This window comes from Podarcis pityusensis (genome assembly GCF_964106645.2).
Source record: "Podarcis pityusensis genome assembly, chromosome: 2".
NCBI lineage: Eukaryota > Metazoa > Chordata > Lepidosauria > Squamata > Lacertidae > Podarcis > Podarcis pityusensis.
In genome coordinates this window covers 89,780,181-89,799,633 of record NC_138029.1, presented here as the reverse complement: position 1 = coordinate 89,799,633, position 19,453 = coordinate 89,780,181, and the positions used below count along the sequence as shown (strand labels likewise).

Below are 19,453 nucleotides of genomic sequence, written 5' to 3'. Positions count from 1 at the left end.
GCCGCGCCGCTGCAGCATGATTTCTGTTCTTATCCTGAAGCAAAGTTCTTAACCCGAGGTACTATTTCTGGGTTAGCAAAGTCTGTAACCTGAAGCGCCTGTAACCCGAGGTACCACTGTAATTTAACATCCCTGATGTTAAACACATGGAAACATTTTTACATGCATTTTCTATGGTCCCGTCCCCCCGCCCCAATGCTGTCTTTCCATTTGTGGAAGATTTTGTTTTAGTAAAGGGGTTTCTCCCCCCCCCCCCAAGTTTCCTCTTTCTCCTAAAGCTTCCTGTGTCACCTACCAGGCTGTTCAAAGGTCCCACATACTTCCTGGGTCAGATTTTGAAGTGTACAGGGGGATATAGAGGAGAAAGGGAATCAGAAAGAAAATACTCCCGTTAGAAAACAGCAACACTGAAGACAACCCTATATCTATTCACTCTTTTTCCATCAAACACCTTACTGTATCAGCCATGGAAGCTAACTTTGTTTTCATTCCTGACATTCTTGCATAAAAATTGAGTTCATCATTAAGGTGGTTTCAAAGATATACTGGTGATAGCTTCTTACGCCATGTTAGATTTTGATACAATCCAAGTACATACAGTATAACTTGGTTTTTCTAAAAATCTTCACCATTGTTGATTGACTAGTTTCTTGCATTCATGATGCATCTGATCAGCTGAGTCACAGACAAGTCTGGCTCAAGCTTTATCACCATTGGAGGCATCAAGGACTGCCATCCATTCATCTCCATCCACAACAGGAGAGCATCTAAGCTACTCTTACTTGGTGTAGAGAGCATAAGAGAAAGTTGCACTTTCTGGAAGCTTTGTGTGATGTAGGAATATCAAGCACCAACTCAAAACCTCTGCACACAGAAGAACTGAGGAGCACACACAATTTGCACAAGTTGACTGGGAAAGTAGCAGTTCTTTCACTTGTTTGAGATGCCTAGCATGAAGGGAAACATCAGACCCAGTCTGTCACACAAAGTACTTTTCTGCCTTGTATATCTGAAAAGAGGTAACTTCGCCTCCCTTTCATTCAAGTACCACACAGCCAGCAAGGGGATTGATAGCTGTCTACAAGAAGCAGAAGAAGAAGAAGAAGAGTTTGGATTTGATATCCCGCTTTATCACTACCCGAAGGAGTCTCAAAGCAGCTAACATTCTCCTTTCCCTTCCTCCCCCACAACAAACACTCTGTGAGGTGAGTGGGGCTGAGAGACTTCAGAGAAGTGTGACTAGCCCAAGGTCACCCAGCAGCTGCATGTGGAGGAGCAGAGACGCGAACCCGGTTCCCCAGATTACGAGACTACCACTCTTAACCACTACACCACACTGGCTCCCAGTGGAGAAGTTTGACATTCTCCATTCTGCCCACTGTTGTGGGGACTTCATACCATGTCATGGTCAGGTTAGCACTGGACACGGAGGTCTTCACTTTCTCAAATTACCAGAGTAACAAAACAGCACATAAAGTTGCCATCACTTCAGCTTTATATACTGTTATAAGAATTCTAAGGTCTCAAATATATAATAAATATTCATAAACACACACATGTCTAAATATATAAACCATGTGTCTGAAATAGTAGAGGAGAGCAATCCTTAAGCCATTTTGATGCTCCCAATTACCTCAAATATTCCTCTGCAGTAAGGGAGGGAAATGGGAAAATCCTTCCCCATAGTCTTTTCACTTACAAATCCTGTCTTAAGGGTGTATTTGTGTATGAATAGGGTGAGCCTGTGACCTAGATTCAGGAACTAAAGTATTCACCATCATGAAAGAATGGCCAGGCTGTCCAGGTAATGCAATCAGTGACCATTATCAGGTATCCTGGCAGACAGGATTTCTGCTGTAGACTGCCTCCTATGATGTATGTATGATGATTTTGGGGTGGTCTTTGACTAAGGGGGTTGGGCAATGTCAAAAGTCTTTAAAGGTTCCTGCAAACTTTTGGTCAGGGGCTCTCCCTCCTTGGAAGGAGGGGAGGGAACTCTGTTGCAACAGAAAAATAAATATCTGCCATGCTTTCCACTGAATCCTGCCTTCATCCAGTTTTCTCTGACCGATTATGGAGTTGGGGGACTCAGCATCCCATGGAGAGTTGGGCAGCAAAAGTCAAACCCCTATTTTTAACTTCAATTCATTTACAGTGGTGCCCCGCAAGACGAATGCCTCGCAAGACGGAAAACTCGCTAGACGAAAGGGTTTTCCGTTTTTTGAGCTGCTTTGCAAGACGAATTTCCCTATGGGCTTGCTTCGCAAGACGAAAACGTCTTGCAAGTTTGTTTCCTTTTTCTTAACACCGTTAATACAGTTGCGACTTGACTTCGAGGAGCAACTCATAGAACGCAGTGTACATAGTAGCCTTTTTTGAGGTTTTTAAAGACTTTGGTGATTTTTGAAGCTTTTCCAAAACTTCTTTTGCAGCCATTTGGTAAGTTAAGCTTTTAAAACTTTTTGGGGGGGGGGTTGGATTTTGGGTTGGGATGTTTGGAATTCAAGGACTTGGTGTTGGGGAGGGGTTTGCAAGAATCTGGAAGCTTGTGTGTTTTTTTTTCTGCATTTTTATGATTTTCTGTGACCATTGGGCCACTCTGCTTTTTTTAAAAAAAAATTCTGGATTTGAATTTCTGTGTGCTGGGTGGCTGGGGGAACAGTTGGGGAGGGGTTTGCAAGAATCTGGAAGCTTGTGTGTGTTTTTCTGCATTTTTATGATTTTCTGTGACCATTGGGCCACTCTGCTGTTTTTTTAAAAAAATTCTGGATTTGAATTTCTGTGTGCTGGGTGGCTGGGGGAACAGCTGGGGAGGGGTTTGCAAGAATCTGGAAGCTTGTGTGTTTTTTTCTGCATTTTTATGATTTTCTGTGACCATTGGGCAACTCTGCTGTTTTTTAAAAAAAATTCTGGGTTTGAATTTTGAAATGCTCTTTACAGTATGTGTGACTTTAAAGAGCACTTAATAAACTCTTGTTGTACCAAATTTGGCTTTGTTTGGACTTTTTTTGACCATAGGAACACATTAATTGATTTTCAATGCATTCCTATGGGATTTCGTGCTTCGCAAGACAAAAAATTCGCTAGACGAAAAAATTCGCGGAACGAATTAATTTCGTCTTGCGAGGCACCACTGTATTTAGCAATGTCAAGAACACAAGTATTCTATGCTTTATTACATGAAGTTGAATTACAATTTACTACTAACCCATTTCGGGTGTAATTCTCTTGCCTAACACTACATGGGGTTAACAGCTGCTGGAACAAGCAACTGTCTCCGCATTAACCTTTGAAGCGACACAGAAGTAGTAAGTCCAGTATAACCTGTTTAACAATTTTTCAACTATAGCTTGGGAAAGGACTGAATACAAATGGTTGATAATTAGGTTTCACATTGTACTTGCTTGCATCATACATCCAATCTTACCTCTGCGTATTTCATGATCCAAAGTAGAACTAAAGAAAAAATTCCAGAACTTTTCCCTTCTAACCTTTTTTTACATTTGAACCCCCATGAAACCCAGGTCTATGCATATTTGTGTGGAGGCACATCTCACCGTGTTCAGTGGAGCTTACTCCTGCACAGGATTACAGGCTTCAATCCACAGCCCGATTTACTTTTGAGAACTCTTACTTGCATACCTTATTTTCTTTTTTAAAAGACAGCTATAATATCATGAGAATGTTGCAAACATGAGCATTTAAACTATTTTTAAGTTCTAAATAATCATATTTTTTACCAAATAAAAAAGGTTGGGGGTTTTTACCAATTTTTTTTTTTAACCAAAAAATTAAGTTTAAAATTGGGGCTTGTCTTATACACGGGTAGTGCTGAGGGGTGTTTTCTTAAATTGGAGTTCCCCCAAATAGGGGGCGTCTTATACATGGAAAAATATGGTATGTACTTTAGGTTAGTGCATATATCTACTGTACAAATTAAGCTGCATTCTAACTGCTCCTGGACAAAGGGTTGTGTGGCACAAACTGAGATGGCGGCAGTGTAAATCTTCCGTTTTCTGCCCTTCCATCAACTCCCATGGGATGGATGTAATTCTGTCTGCATTTCTGGTGGTGTAAATTACTGCAGGCTCTGTGGACAGGACCAGGGAATGAAGGTAGTTCATTGCAGAGTTCCCTATTTGGTGACTCTTGCCTCAGGCAGGCCTTATGGCAGAGGTGAAGCCAGCCATGTCCACCTATTACTTACCTGACATTGTATGTGCATTCTGTGCCTTCTTTGCAGCGAGGCTTACATTCAGCACTGTTTAATCACAGGCCAAAGTGGAGCTGATCCCAGCTGGAAGTGCAGCTTGTACTTTGTGCTAAATATAAAGAACACCAATGGAAGCCCACTGCATTCCAGCAGACATGTGTCTATCTGGTGGATACACGTCAGTGACTGCAAGGTGGACACCTATAAAAACTGAGCTATGGAGGATAGTCAGTATTGGATCTTTACAGCTCTTTCAGACTATGCCAGCCACTACAACTGATGGCAAATATGACTGGATTCCTCTGGTTCAATGGAACTGTCTTTGCTGAACCACTGAGATGGAAGATCTTCCACATATTTTGTCCTATGTACTTTAAATCATGTTTTAAGTGTCTGGGTATTATTTTATTTGGATTTATTGGGATTACCCTCAAAAACCATCACCCCAAATAAGTCTTATCTATTGTCAGATACTGACTTTGACTTATAAGGTGTCTTTTTGCACTGGCTGCTAAAAAGGATGAATGGAAAGGTGCTTTCAGGGGTAGCTATAAATTATCATGGTGATACAGCAATTTGATTATAATTTGATTATTCATTTTATAGCTTTCTTATCCTTTGTTTTATTGCTTGTTCTTTATCCTTTATTCTGGCTTTGCAATGTTTGTATTTGCAAAGTTGATTTGTTGCGGGCCTTGAGCCTGTTTGAATTTTTGCAATGGCCTTTGACCACAGGTAATAAAAATGTCACCTGACTGACCAGGTTGCCACTGATTACATACAAGTATTCTGGACAAGAAAAACACCTGTACTTTTTCTAGTTTTACTCACTGTAAAAGATATTTCATCACTGTAATATAGTCAAGTGTCTCCTTAGAAATATGAAAAGCATGGAATATGCCAAACACCCACTTGATTTTAATTTGGGTTGACAGGATTTTGCTTTTGCTTGCTTAATATAAAAATCACATCAAAACTAAGCACCATACAAAGAAAGAAATGCTATCCAGGTACAACTGAAAGGATGCAGAACAGCCATCACTAGATGTGCAAAATTTCCAGAAATTGTGAAGCCTTTTCCTGTACCCCCTCCTCCCCGGCAAATAAAATGGAAATTTTGGGGTAAACTGGAAAGTAAGCAATACCTTTTGGCACCCTTTACAAGCCGAAAGCCAATTTGCTTCTTTAGGAATATAAAATCTATTATGGTGATTTTGTAGTGAGCACACTAGTTGAGCAAACACCCAAATAATGCTAGCCTTTGAAGCAGCATTAGCTCGACAAGAAGAAAACATGCCTTTGGAAACCTAGCCCCAGTTCCTTATCAGCCACCTAGATGCAAAGCCCCAGGCTTCTGTCATCTTCTAGCCATCGGTGCCCATTACAGAAAACAATGTTATTTCATTTCACAGTAAATAAACTGGAGCAGGGGTAGCCAACAAGGTACCCTTCAGATGTTTTGGACTACAGCTCCCATAATTCTTGACCAATGGTTCTGCTTGAATGAACTAGTTACTCATAACTTGGCTTGAACCTTGTTCTGTTCAACACTAAAGTTTGTTTACTTCTGTCTTCCAATTACATACACATCCTACTTATTCAGGATTACTATATACAGTGGTGCCTCGCAAGACGAAATTAATCCGTTCTGCGAGTATCTTCGTCTAGCGGTCTTTTCGTCTTGCGAAGCAACCCTATTAGCGGCTTAGCGGATTAGCGCTATTAGCGGTTTAGCGGCTATTAAAGGCTTAGCGGCTTAGCTGCTAAAAGGCTATTAAAGGCTTAGCGGCTTAGAAAAAGGGGGGGGGAAAGCGAAAAAAAAATCTCAAGACTCGCAAGACATTTTCGTCTTGCGAAGCAAGCCCATAGGGAAATTCGTCCTGCGAAGCGCATTGAAAACGGAAAACCCTTTCGTCTAGCGGGTTTTCCGTCTTGCGAGGCATTCGTCTTGCGGGGCACCACTGTACCACCACTGTACAGCAATTAACAGGCCCACACTATACATATATAGGGAATATATGAGAAATGTATTCACAGGGAGTGGAAACGTGAAGGAGAAGAATCACAATATGAAATCAACTGGGGGGGGGGGGTGTCACTTCAAAGTATGGATCAAGAAGGCCAGATCGGCATCAACTATTAATGGATCAATCCTAACAGAAAAAGACTACAAACTCCATTTGTCATCTACCACTTTATGCCAAAACATTTTCAGGACAACAACCTATAGTCCCTTCTGAAGTATTATTTCTTTTTCTTCCAGGTCCTGAGTGGTAGGCCTATTCTTGCTTACAGATATCACCTATATCCAAATCAGATCATCAATGGCAGCAGGCCACATAATGGAGATACAAATCCAGAAACTGTCCCTTCCAAAAAGCAGAGTGGCCACTCTGTTTTCCTATCTACTTTTGCTCGTTCACCTGCAAAATCTTGCTCTTTCCTTCAATGTTGGGTTCATATTATTATTATTATTAATCACATATATTTGCATACACATGACCAGTTCATGCATCTGATAGTGGACTAGGGCAAAAGATTAAGATACCATGCTCTTTTTTATCCTTTACAGATTTACCCTTTTCAGAAACAGGGATCTCAGCCTTTCTTCTTCTAAAATCAGGGTACATATTAAACTTCAATTATCAAGATCCACTATATTACATATTTCTAAACTAGTTAGCTAGACATTACCATTACAGGTTTACAGAGAGGCACAGAGAGTATTTAAAAGGTTAATAGTTCAAGCTTCAGATAAAGAAATGATACTTTTTAATAGGGCATTTAAGCCCTCATCAGCAGCCTGAGAAGGAAGAAGAGGAGCTAGACCAAGGAAATTGTGTTATTTGACAAGCACCTACCTAAATGCAGTGGGATGAGTTCAATATTGCATTGAGGGGATTGTTCTATCAGTGCAAGCATTTCTTCTGGATAGATGGAACTATCTCCCTTCACCGCCACAAGCTGCTCAGGGGGTTTTCCAGACTCTCCCAAACAAATTTGAGGAGGGTGTGGGGATGGACAGCTGATGGAACTCCTGATGAGCTAGCAGGACTTATTGCGATGGCTTCCACTAGGACAACTACTGGGTTGAATCTGGCCCAGGGTGCACTGCTTTCAAATTAAGTGAAGATTCCAAAAGACTGATACAGTGGTACCTCTGGTTGCAAACGGGATCCGTTCCGGAGGCCCATTCACAACATGAAAAGAACACAACCCGCAGTGGCGCGTCTGCACATGCGCGGGTTGTGATTCACCACTTCTGCGCATGCATGTGACGTCATTTTGCACTTATGCGTGAGCGGCGAAACCCGGAAGTAACCCTTTCCGGTACTTCCGGGTCGCCGCCGGACGTAACCTGAAAGAACGTAACATGAAGCGGATGTAACATGAGGTATGACTGTACAATGCTACAAAACCCATTAGGCTACTTTCACTAGACTACCATAGATTTAATACCACAACACCCTCACAGTTATTCCTGAAACAGATTCCAAGTATTTTGATCCAGAAAGTCTTATTGGGTGTAAAATGAGCACACTTTATAAATAAAGCATTCACAGAGCATCAGCACACCATTTCTTAGCTCCATTTCTTTGAGTTCTTGACAACGAAATGCAGCAAGGCATTATTTTGAAACATGCTTTAGGCAGAATAACAAACCCACAACAGATTTCAGTGACTCAGGCAATCAACATTCATGAAGCCTAAGGAGAGTGATAAAGACAGTAATGAGGCTTCTAATAATACCAGCAGCCTAAGGAAGACATATGCAACCAATATTTACAGACAGTCCATCTGAAGGTGCTTCCAGATAGTCTTCATGTTGCAAACAGGTTATTCAGATCCTCCCCACCCCCAAAATGGGGTGACAGAGTAGAAATTAAGTCTAGAACAGTTGCACTCATACACTATTGCAAAGGAGAGCAGAAGCAATGCAACACATTGAACAGTCTGAAGTTGGCTGCTGCTGCCTTCTGCTGTCCCCACTATCTTCTGCCACCCCTCCTCCTTAACCTGCAGGCGCTGTTTGGAGAGCCATCCATGCCACACTCTAAGGAAAGGGTCCCAGAAACAGTCTGGGCCTCTGTCCTTGCCAGAAAGTTAAACTTTCAATAGGATTTGCCAGTTGTCAGAAAGTAGAGGTGGCACGGATGATGTCTGAGCCCACCTCATCTACAATACCTTGCTCTTCCCTCAAAAGTTGCATTGAGTCCAGAGGCCTGTTAGGAGTGTCACTAACTGCTTGCCTCTTGCAGCAACAACACTCTTGTGGTGGCAGATACATAAGAGAAGCTCTGCTACATTAGAGCAAACACCTATCTACTTCAGGTGATTCCCGTTTCCCTCAGTGTCCTATGGGAAGTCCACAGGAAAACAACAACCCTCTATTACCGCTTTCCCCCAGCAATTGGTATTCAGAGTCATGCTGCCTCTGATTCTTAAGGAAACAGCCATCGTGACAAGTAATCACATATACCATTAATATGTGAATTTGTTGAAACCCCTTCTAAAGTCATTTAATCAACTGGTAATTCCATATTGACCTATGAAATGTATGTATTCCTTTTTTCTGTCCTGAATCTCCCACCAACTCTACATCTTAGATGACTCTTGGTTTTCTATCAAGAAAAAGTTCGTTTTCTAATGATTCCTAACATGCAGTACAGTGGAACCTCAGTTTTTGAACATAATCCGTTCTGGACGTCTGTTCGACTTCTGAAATGTTCGAAAACCGAGGATCAAAGGGCTGCCAGTAATTCAATGAGGAAAATTGAGAAACACGCTTCGGAAGCTGTTCGACTTCCGAGGCGAGTTCAAAAACGGAACCATTCACTTCCGGGTTTTCAGCGTTCAGTTTTCGAAACGTTTGGCAGCCTAAGACGTTTAAAAACCCAGGTTTGACTATACGTACACCTTTTTCAAAGGCACAACACACTAAGTTGATGTTTTAACTAAGATATCCATCAGGACTACAAGATCTAATTCCTGGTTAGCTGCTGTCAGATCCCACTCGGATCCCAAGGTTTTTGCTACCGGAGGTGCCTGTTCTGCATATGCGCGTGGCACAGTAGAGCGCTTTTGGGCATGCGGCGAAACCTGAAAAAATACTTCTTGGTTTACCGCGTTCATATCCTGAAGTTTACGTAATGTGAGGTACTACTTTATATATGTGAATTTAAGTTTTTTGCACCAATGCTCATCACCTTACACTTCCTTACATTGAACTGTATTTGCCTGTTCACTCATTTTGGAGAAATCCTTTTGGAGCTCTTCATAAGCCATTTTTTATTTTTATCATCCTAAATTTGGTATCTTATGCAAATAAGTAAGTTAAAAAGTGACCACCCAAATACAGTGGAACCTCGACATACGCCTCGTCTCGCGGATGTTCCAAGTTGAGTTCGCGGAAAAACCCGGAAGTAGACACCAGGTTTGCTGCAATTCGCACATGTGTAGAAGCGGCTTCTGCCATCTGCGCACGCGCAGAAACGCGCTACCACCGAATGCGCACGCACACAAGACACCTCTTCTAGCATCCCGTTTCAACCAGCAGACATACCTCCGGAACGGATTATGTCTGTAAGTAGAGGTTCCACTGTACAGATTCCTTGGCAATCTAACTTCTTCCTTCTGTTGTGAGAACTAATCACTGACTTCTACTCAGACTCTGCATACTATAGTTTAACCAGTTACTAATCCATAAAGGACTCATTGTCTTATTCCACTGCTAGTAAGTTGACTCAGGAACCCTTGCAAAGGCTTTTGTCAAGGGCTTTTCTGGAAGTCCAAGTACACAAAGTCTACAGCTCCAAACACCCCACTCACATGTTTGCTGACTCTTTTAAAAGTACTTCAAAAGTTGGTGGTAAGACCAACACTGCCTAGGTAGTGGAGGGTGGGCAAACAGATGAGAAAACAATCCCTGTCTTACAGAGCGTGACAGAATGCCAGCTTCCAATACACTTACAGTCTCGTGGTCCAAGTGGCAATCCAAATTGGCCATCTTTAGGACACAGGATGCTGTTAAATCACTAGTCTGAAGTGAACATGTATTATATAGACCTTGAATGTCTAATTTTTCTACATCCTGAATACAGAGTACACACAGATGCACACACTACAGTTAAGACAACTGAAATGTGGAGATAAACACACAACTGCCACCTTTTCTGCAGTGGCTCGCCATCTGTGGAATGTTCTCCCCAGGGAGGCTTGGCACCCTTAGGAGCCAGGAGAAAATGTGACTGACACCCTATATACTCTTTTAACTGTGTTTGTGACAGGTGGTGGTAGGGAGTGGGGGTTATTGGTTTGTTTCTGTTCTTGCTTTTATAATGCCTTTTGTGTTTTTTTTACCTTGTATTTTTAGGCTCTGAACCACCCTGAGATCTACAGATGAAGGGCAGTATACAAATTTTGTTGTTGTTAAGTCGTTTAGTCATGTCCGACTCTTCGTGACGCCATGGACCAGAGCACACCAGGCACTCCTGTCTTCCACTGCCTCCCGCAGTTTGGTCAAACTCATGTTAGTAGCTTTGAGAGCACTGTCCAACCATCTCATCCTCTGTCATCCCCTTCTCCTTGTGCCCTCAATCTTTCCCAATATCAGGGTCATTTCCAGGGAGTCTTCTTTTCTCATGAGGTGGCCAAAGTACAGTGGTGCCTCGCAAGACGAAATTCGTTTCACGAGTTTTGTCGTCTTGCGATTTTTTTCGTCTTGCGAAGCACGGCGTTGGGAAAGTTTTGGAAAAGCTTCAAAAATCACCAAAGTCTTTAAAAACCTCAAAAAAGGCTACCACACCGCATTCTATGAGTTGCTCCTCGAAGTCAAGTCGCAACTGTATTAACGGTGTTAAGAAAAAGGAAACAAACTTGCAAGACGTTTCCGTCTTGCGAAGCAAGCCCATAGCGAAAATCATCTTGCGAAGCAGCTCAAAAAACAAAAAACCCTTTCGTCCAGCGAGTTTTTTGTCTTGCGAGGCATTCGTCTTGCGAGGTACCACTGTATTGGAGTCTCAGCTTCCGGATCTGTCCTTCCAGTGAGCACTCAGGGCTCATTTCCTTAAGAATGGGTAGGTTTGATCTTCTTGCAGTCCATAGGACTCTCAAGAGTCTCCTCCAGTACCATAATTCAAAAGCATCAATTCTTCGGCGATCAGCCTTCTTTATGGTCCAGCTCTTACTTCCATACATCACTACTGGGAAAACCATAGCTTTAACTATACGGACCTTTGTCGGCAAGGTGATGTCTCTGCTTTTTAAGATGCTGTCTAGGTTTATAATAATTGTCCATTTTATTATCATTTATAAAAAGCAACAGAAGTCCTTGTTAAATGTTATAAATTAATACTGAGCAATACTAATTAATAAGAAAGCTGAGCAATTACGTTACAGAAGTGGAAAACGCTCTACTTCTAAAATTTCAAAAACTACAAGAATCTTGAAAGAAGAGGAACGTAGGGTAACCACTGTCAACAAATACTGTGCAAAATGAACTCAGTCCGTGTTATGGGAGGTGCATTACATGATTCCAATTAATTCACTGCAAGCGGATTAAGGGCACACAGGATTGCAGCCTAAATCAAATTAGCATACTATAACTGAGACTTGAGTGAGACATCACAGGCTATACTGCAAGCTTGTTAAAGTATTTATGTGTGTTGCATAAATTAATAAATCCAAGGAGTTACTGAATTAGTGTAAACGAAAATTCATTCAACGTTGATACTGCAAGAGTATTCCAGGTGGGTAAAAGGTAAAGGCACAACGTAACACCATGATGGAAGCCAGAATGCACGGAAACACCATTTACCTTCCCGCCACAGCAGTACCTATTTATCTACTTGCACAGGTGCACTTTCGAACTGCTAGGTTGGTAGGTGGACAGAATATGAAAGCTGGGTTCTAGGTTTCATAGCAAAACTGAAAATAATAATTTTGGCCAGAGATTGCACACTGAGGGATCGTGTTAATGAGTCTTCGGAAAGCAATTTGAACTTTGAAGGAAAGGGATTGGTTCCGTTTCAACAGCATTTCCAATAGCTGGCCAGAGCAGGAGAACAGCTTCAGAGGCTAACTTACTATGCTTCTACCCTGTGTTCCCAGAGAGGAAAGAAGAGCAGAAAGAATCAACATACTGCCTCCGCTGCCCAATAAATCTTCCTCAGCTGTTGTTGTTGTTATTATTGTTATTTTATATTTATTTATATCCCGACTTTTTCCCTGACAGGGACTTGAAGTTACTGCTTTTCAAAGAAGTGATCTGCCATTTACTCCAGCAAAAGCCTCTTTTATCTAATCTCAATGTAAGACTTGATTATGTGAAGCACTCTGAACACTTGAAATGTTCTATATAAAAGTTAAGTATTATTACTCACAAGGATATGCATTAACTATATATGAGCTCTAACTGATATTTTAGGCAATGCAGCAGTTGATATTATGAGTACTCTTTAAAATGCACAGATCTATATGATGTTTGGGTGGATATTTTCAGTCTGAGTCTGGCTTACCCAAAGTGTTGTGGGGCATGGTCTATGTAATATATACAGGCTTGGTTTAATGACTTACCTCCAAAAAAATGGAAAACTGACTACAGCTTTCAAATAACGTAAGAGAAATGCATAGGCATATTTACATTCTGCCTTTATGTGAGTTGGCAAATAATTACTTCTCCTCCCCAAAATTTTTGAGTTGTTATCAAACCAAATATTGGAAGTCATGATTTAGCTATATTACTATTCTACATTAGCTATAACATTAGTCTTTTGAAATAGAGAGATCAAAAGGTCCACAGCACCCTCTATTGGCAAAATGGTAAAGTTTGAGAAGTCTCTCCGATTCATTTTTCTTCTGTGAAAACAGCAGTCACTTAAGAGAAATGTTCTGAGGCTAGGAAATGGAATTCAGGTCAACTGCCTCATGGCTTTAAGTAAATAATATTTCACATCCAAGTTGCGGTAGTAAATTCTGCACAGCAAAATATTCAGTTTACCATGCAGAAACTGCTGTTTCAAGGGGTGAGAAATATCTTTAAACACGCTTCCCCGTTGTTTTGCTATTTATAGCCATTGTTCCTCTGATCCAATACTGTCTTAACAAAAGCCACAGCTTTCAAATATTTTTCAAAATAGACATCTAAGTCACAAACTTTAAGAAAAAGTATACATAATAAAAGTAAATGATTGGGTATACTTGCTGAAACAGAAGTGTTTTAGTTTGTGTTGAAAACAAATGTTGTATATGCACAGCTGCATGACTTCTCCCACTTCTCTCTCTGCCCCCTCCACAAACACTATAGCTAAGAACTGAAATTGGTTCTGCAGCCAAGTTCCGGTACAAGTTGAGGTCTAGCCTAGTTTTGTTTTGTAAACGATTTTCCAACTGTACAAATTCCTCACCAGTCACTCCACACTTTGAAGAAGAAGAAGAAGAAGAAGAAGAAGAAGAAGAAGAAGAAGAGAAAAGAGGCTGAACATGCTTTACTTCTTGCTTACACTCTGCATCAGTGGCAGTTTCTCCGCAGGAGTCCGTAGTTCCTATCTACAATACAGTGATGATTCATTTATCAATCTGCCTTAGTTCAGCAACTTAGCAGGCACAAAAAAGAATACAAGGATACAAATACAGCAAAGCATACTGGTAATCTTCCCAGAGACGAATGTACAGAAAAGGAAATACCAGCCCAAAAGAAGGAGGTGTTTCAATATGGTTGGACAGTTTAAGTATGGATACTGAGCACAATCCACCTTTATATAATTTGCGTACATGCTGCCCCTGATTTTGCCTGTAATTTAAGTGCTTTATAAACACATATGCCTAATGTGTCTAACCACCCCCCCCCCTTTTCCAGCCGCACATTATCAGCTTTCCAACTGCACAATTTTCCCCCCAAATGCACATTTTGTTTCCAACTGCACACTAATAAAAACCTTGGCCTCACCAGCACATCAGAGAACATTATACCTCGGTGTGCATTTGTCATGTGTGCAGGCATTTACCTTTTGACCATGGAGCTACACTTGAATTCTTAACTGGCTAAATAGCTCAGAGTCTGAAATATTTCCTACTGTGGGCCTATTTGTTTATTGGCAAGAAAGAATATGGAAAGTCTACCCACACACACCTCAACTATTGCATGTTGTTCCTAATAGCCCATACTCTTACGTCCTATATTCACTGATCCAGTAATAGTGCCTAGTATAGACAAGGTCTCTTTGCACAATGCAAAGACAGAGATTTATGTCAGCTTGTAATGCAATCTTGCAGTTCTGAGACTGCCTTATCAATATGCAATTAGCCCACTTACTGCCATCTAAACATTTCTTATCTTGCTCCAACACACAACAATGCAATCCTATCTCTGTACAAGGCAACAACACTTCATTTGGGCATTTTAAATAAAATGAACTCTTATAAACCAAGATATCTACTCCAAATTCTGATTTGAAAAATCTGAAGCTTTGTACTGCCCACATTCACTATTACAGGGATATATCCAGTGCTTTTTTTCTGGGGGGACCCAGGGGTACGCATACCCCTAAACATTTTGTGAATCTAAGTTTGGCCTCATTGAGGGGCAGTATTTCAATATGAGCAGGAAAATGAGAGTACCCCTAAACATTTTTTTTTAAGGAAAAAAGCACTGCATATATTTATTGTACACATACGTATACACAGAGAGAGACACACAGTGCTATGTTTTTTGGGTTTTTTTTACAGAACTGTATGAAATTTGCGGGCATGGTAGCCACTCAAGAGCAGATAATGTGAGTCAAACACCAGATAGGCTCAGGTAATTTGTGATGGACACCTTTGAAGCTTGAAAGAAACAAAGAAAGAAAGAAAGAAAGAAAGAAAGAAAGAAAGAAAGAAAGAAAGAAGCACTTTAACACAGAAATTTTTAAATATTCACTTAACTTACATCACCCTCTGATTCTTGGCTATCCCGATCTTCTTCCATGACTCTTCTGTTAGTTTCATTAGTGTTTCAATTCATCACTATACCAACAGAGATTGGCCATTTAAACTTTTCACAGACTCATGCTCTAGTCTTCGCTTCTTCTCTAGTCTACAGGCAATAAGGAAGTCTAGTAAACCTCTAAGGAGCAGGGATAAGAAATAGCACGCACTCATTGTTTTGGGGTTCAATTGACCAAACAGGCCTGTTCTGCAGCCAGTGTCCTTTCAAGAACTAGTAAAATCCATCATGCAAGTTTTAATAATTAAGATTGCTTATCAAGCTTTCCGTAGTTTAACCTCACCAGAATACAAGTAATTTGGAAGTTAGAGCTCTCTTTTTTCCCCATCACAACTGAAAGAATCTCCAGAAACTGGTCTGCAGAATTCTTATTCTACAAAAGAATTCCATATAACTGTCCCTCTTTTAAAGTGACCACCATCTCCTATGAGGAGCATCATTTTATAATTTTTGTGTTTAAAAACCACATGTACAACAAATACATCCATTAAACTTGGACAAGACAACATCTAGGTCATGGGTAGGCAAACTAAGGCCCGGGGGCCGGATCCAGCCTAATCACCTTCTAAATCTGGCCCGCAGATGGTCCAGGAATCAGCGTGTTTTTACGCGAGTAGAATGTGTGCTTTTATTTAAAACACATCTCTGGATTATTTGTGACTGGTTATGCCAGTTTTGGCACGGTATTCCGTCTTTTAAGTCCTTTGTGCTTAAAAGCAAAAGAGATTCAGATTGCTTAACTCAGGGGTAGGCAACCTAAGGCCTGTGGGCCACATGCAGCCCAATTGCCTTCTAAAACCGGCCCGTGGACGATCCGGGAATCAGCATGTTTTTACATGAGTAGAATGTGTGCTTTTATTTAAAACGCATCTCTGGATTATTTGTGGGGCATAGGAATTTGTTCATTCCCCCCCCCAAAAAAATACAGTCCAGCCCCCCACAAGGTCTGAGGGACAGTGGACTGGCCCCCTGCTAAAAAAGTTTGCTGACCCCTGATCTAGGTCAACAAGCTCCATAAAATCAAGCACAAAAGTTTGGGCTTATGGATCCCAATCAAGAACTTGTCAAAGTCTCAGAACACTTCTGGCTTATTCAAGGATCCTGTAAACAGTAAACTGAAGTATGTAACAGAAAATAAAAGTATTAAGAAGGGCTCACTAAGGGTGGGGGGAGCAAGCAAGTGCCCTCTCCCACTTTGTGGAGCCCATTTGACCCTCCCGGTATACTCCAGAGCTTAGGGTGAGGAAACAAGCTGGGAGATGGCTTGAACTCAAGTGGAGGAAAGATCTGAATGAATGCAACTGAATGAATGTAAGGGCTCATTATCGAGCCTACCCAGTGGCAGTGAAAGCAGTAAAGAAGGCATACTTTGCTGCCTCCATTGCATCATCATCATGGCGTCTGGCAGCACTTTTCCAGGTTGTACAGGATGGCCCAGAGGAGGTGATAGAACCAACAGTAGCTTGCTGTGATTTGTTTGCAAAGCATTTTGAGGATAAAATCGCTTGCATCCACTAAGACCTTGACTCTGCTGTTATAGCAGATGAATCTCATGGGGTGTCCAGAGCACAGTCTAGTCCTGTGTTGGATGAGTTTCAGTTGGTAAGACTCAAAGATGTGGACAAGGTGCTCAGATTAGTCAGGGTGACCACTTGCGCTCTAGACCCTTGCCCTTCTTGGCTGATAAAAACCAGCAAGAAGGGAACAGTTGGCTGGGCCAGGGAGGTGATCAGTGCCCCTTTAAACCTCCAGGTATAGGGTGGTATATTATTAATTTTTATTATTATTATTATTAATGGTGGTGTCATTTTAGGTGTTACATAAACAAAGAACAGAATATAGGGGAGTTTTATATTAATTTATACTACACACATATACAGGGAACAGACATGCTATAAGCACTAATGCATCTTTTTAGATTACCAAAGGAATCACTCTTGCACTTGTAGGACAACCACCACCAGATCAAGGCCCTTCCATTGTTCCCATGAGAAAACCTGCCACAAGGTTTTTCCTTTGCCACTATACCGTTTAACAGCCAGCCACACCAGACACGATGGAAAGGAGACAGCAAGTTCTCTTTCATTAATGTGCCTTGACCAGCTGTTGTCAGATATAAGCTTCCTAAAGATGACATTCCAGTAGAACCAGCAGAAGGGTAAGCAGAGAGAGTATAGCTCCTTCCTGTAGACTGCTAGCACCAATTATGTGCAACACTACTTGGATGAGTCACTTTGGCACTTCTTGTATGAGTCACTTTGGCTTTATTTCTTTAAAATGATACTGTCTTTTCAAATGTTAAATGCTACAGATAACAGCCAACATTAACCATACTCCGAATACATAGAGATCAATAAGTCCACTGATTTCAAGGGTCTGCTCCAAGTATGACTACAGCTTGGCATCACCCTATGGTTGCAACCCAATATAAATATATTGGGTTGTAAGTTCCATTCAACTCAACAGGATTTACATTTGAGTAGTTGTGCAGGATTGTGCTGCAAATCAGTTTACCACTGCAGAAAGCTTTGTAAGCAAAAGTGGATTATAACAATTAGGGTAAAAGTTTAACTCTCTGGTGCTTATCAAGCTTTAATTAGTACAAATCAGTTAAATTTACATGGCCACAGGACTCTTGCTGCTGCTGGAATAGAATGCAGTTAATCTGCTGAAATCCGTCTCAAATCCAGGTTAGTTTAAAGGTAACTGATCAAACTTTCCGGAACTGGTGTTGTTTGCTCAGAGTCAACGGTTCATGGTCTTCAAGTTCCACTGTATAACTGTACCGAGCATCAATAATGAACATTGGTTTCATATGTATACTAGTGCATAAAACAGAAAACACAATGAACAGCAAAGAAAGTATCTCATATTTTCCATAAAACATTAAAGATAGTGTGAGAACAGCCACCTACAATTTGATATGTACTTTTGATAAGAATAAGTTTTATCTGAAATTCAAATGAATTTCAAACACTTCAAGCTCAGTTGGTACAGCAGGATACTCTTAACTTCAGGGTTGTGGATTTGAGCCCCACACTGAGCGAAAGATTCCTGTATTGCAGGTGGTTGGACTAGCAGGTTTCCTCAAACTCGGCCCTCCAGATGTTTTTGGCTTACAACTCTCATGAGCCCTACCTTGCAGGACCAGTGGTCAGGAATAATGGGAATTGTAGTCTCAAAACAACTGGAGGTCCGAGTTTGAGGAAGCCTGGACTAGATGCTCCTTGTGGTCCCTTCCAACTTTATAATTCTGTGATTCTATGAATACTGCTCAGTTCTAAGCTTATACCACAATTGTTTAGAACTCTTTACTGTGCTTAATTAAGATTGCATGACATAGTTATGTCACTGTCAATAAAGAAAGAATGCAAAATGTCTTTTTCTATTCTTTGTATTATTATTATTTTAAAAGGCTACCAAGATGGGTTCTGTCTAAAGCTTGCAAAATTATCTTTGTTCAATATTGTTGTGTGTGTTTTGATTTATTTATTTTTTAAAAAGTATTTCTGTGTTAGCACACTAAGTTTTATGGAGCTGCATTTTGAGGGGGAGGGGACAGATTTTAATATGAAGCATTTCTTTACTTACACAATATACAGTGAGGAATGTCTCACTTGGCCAAAATCCACTCAACACTCTGCTACTACCCAGTTTGCCATAATGTCTTTGGAAGGACAGAATCAACTTTTGTCTTGGACAATACAAGACTACACCTAGCTCTTCATGAATTTGATGATGCCACTACAGTTCATATAATATAACAAGACACATAGGAACAAAGTTTCCTATAGACTCTGATTTGTTTCTCAGAAGACAAAACTAAAACTAAGAATTACAAGATTAGATGAGATACCTTAAGAGCATATTCTGCTTTAGACATACAGTTGTACCATGGTTCTCAAACGGAATTTGTTCCGGAAGTCCATTCGCCTTTCGAAAACGTTTGAAAACCAAGGGGCAGCTTCCAACTGGCTGCAGGAGCTGCCTGCACTCAATCGGAAGCCGCTGAAGATGTGTTGGACGTTCGGCTTCCAAAAAACGTTTGCAAACCGGAACACTCACCAAAACATTCGAGTCATAAGGCGTTCGAAAACCAAGGTATGACTGTACTGTAACAGTGCTATAAAAGACAGTGATCCCATTACCACTGGCTACACATGGGCAGAGAAGCTGATGGGGATCCCAATAATAATAATAATAATAATAATAATAATAATAATAATGCAGCTTCTTCCCTGGGGCTGCTCCTAGAG

General features: G+C 40.9%; 1 protein-coding gene across 3 annotated transcripts in view; it reads right to left on the bottom strand.

Moving 5' to 3' along the window:
• The window catches only part of TMCC1 (transmembrane and coiled-coil domain family 1), a 106,614-nt gene that overhangs the window by 65,155 nt on the left and 22,006 nt on the right, over positions 1-19,453 (bottom strand). Inside the window, exon 1 of one of the 3 annotated variants that reach the window (XM_080995529.1) lies at positions 15,141-15,472. The exons of the other annotated variants lie outside the window; for them this stretch is intronic. Within the exon in view, the coding sequence (XP_080851655.1) occupies positions 15,141-15,179 (39 nt within the window). The 5' untranslated portion in view covers positions 15,180-15,472. Of the gene's footprint in view, positions 1-15,140; positions 15,473-19,453 lie in introns of those variants that run through there. 3 annotated transcript variants of the gene reach the window in all.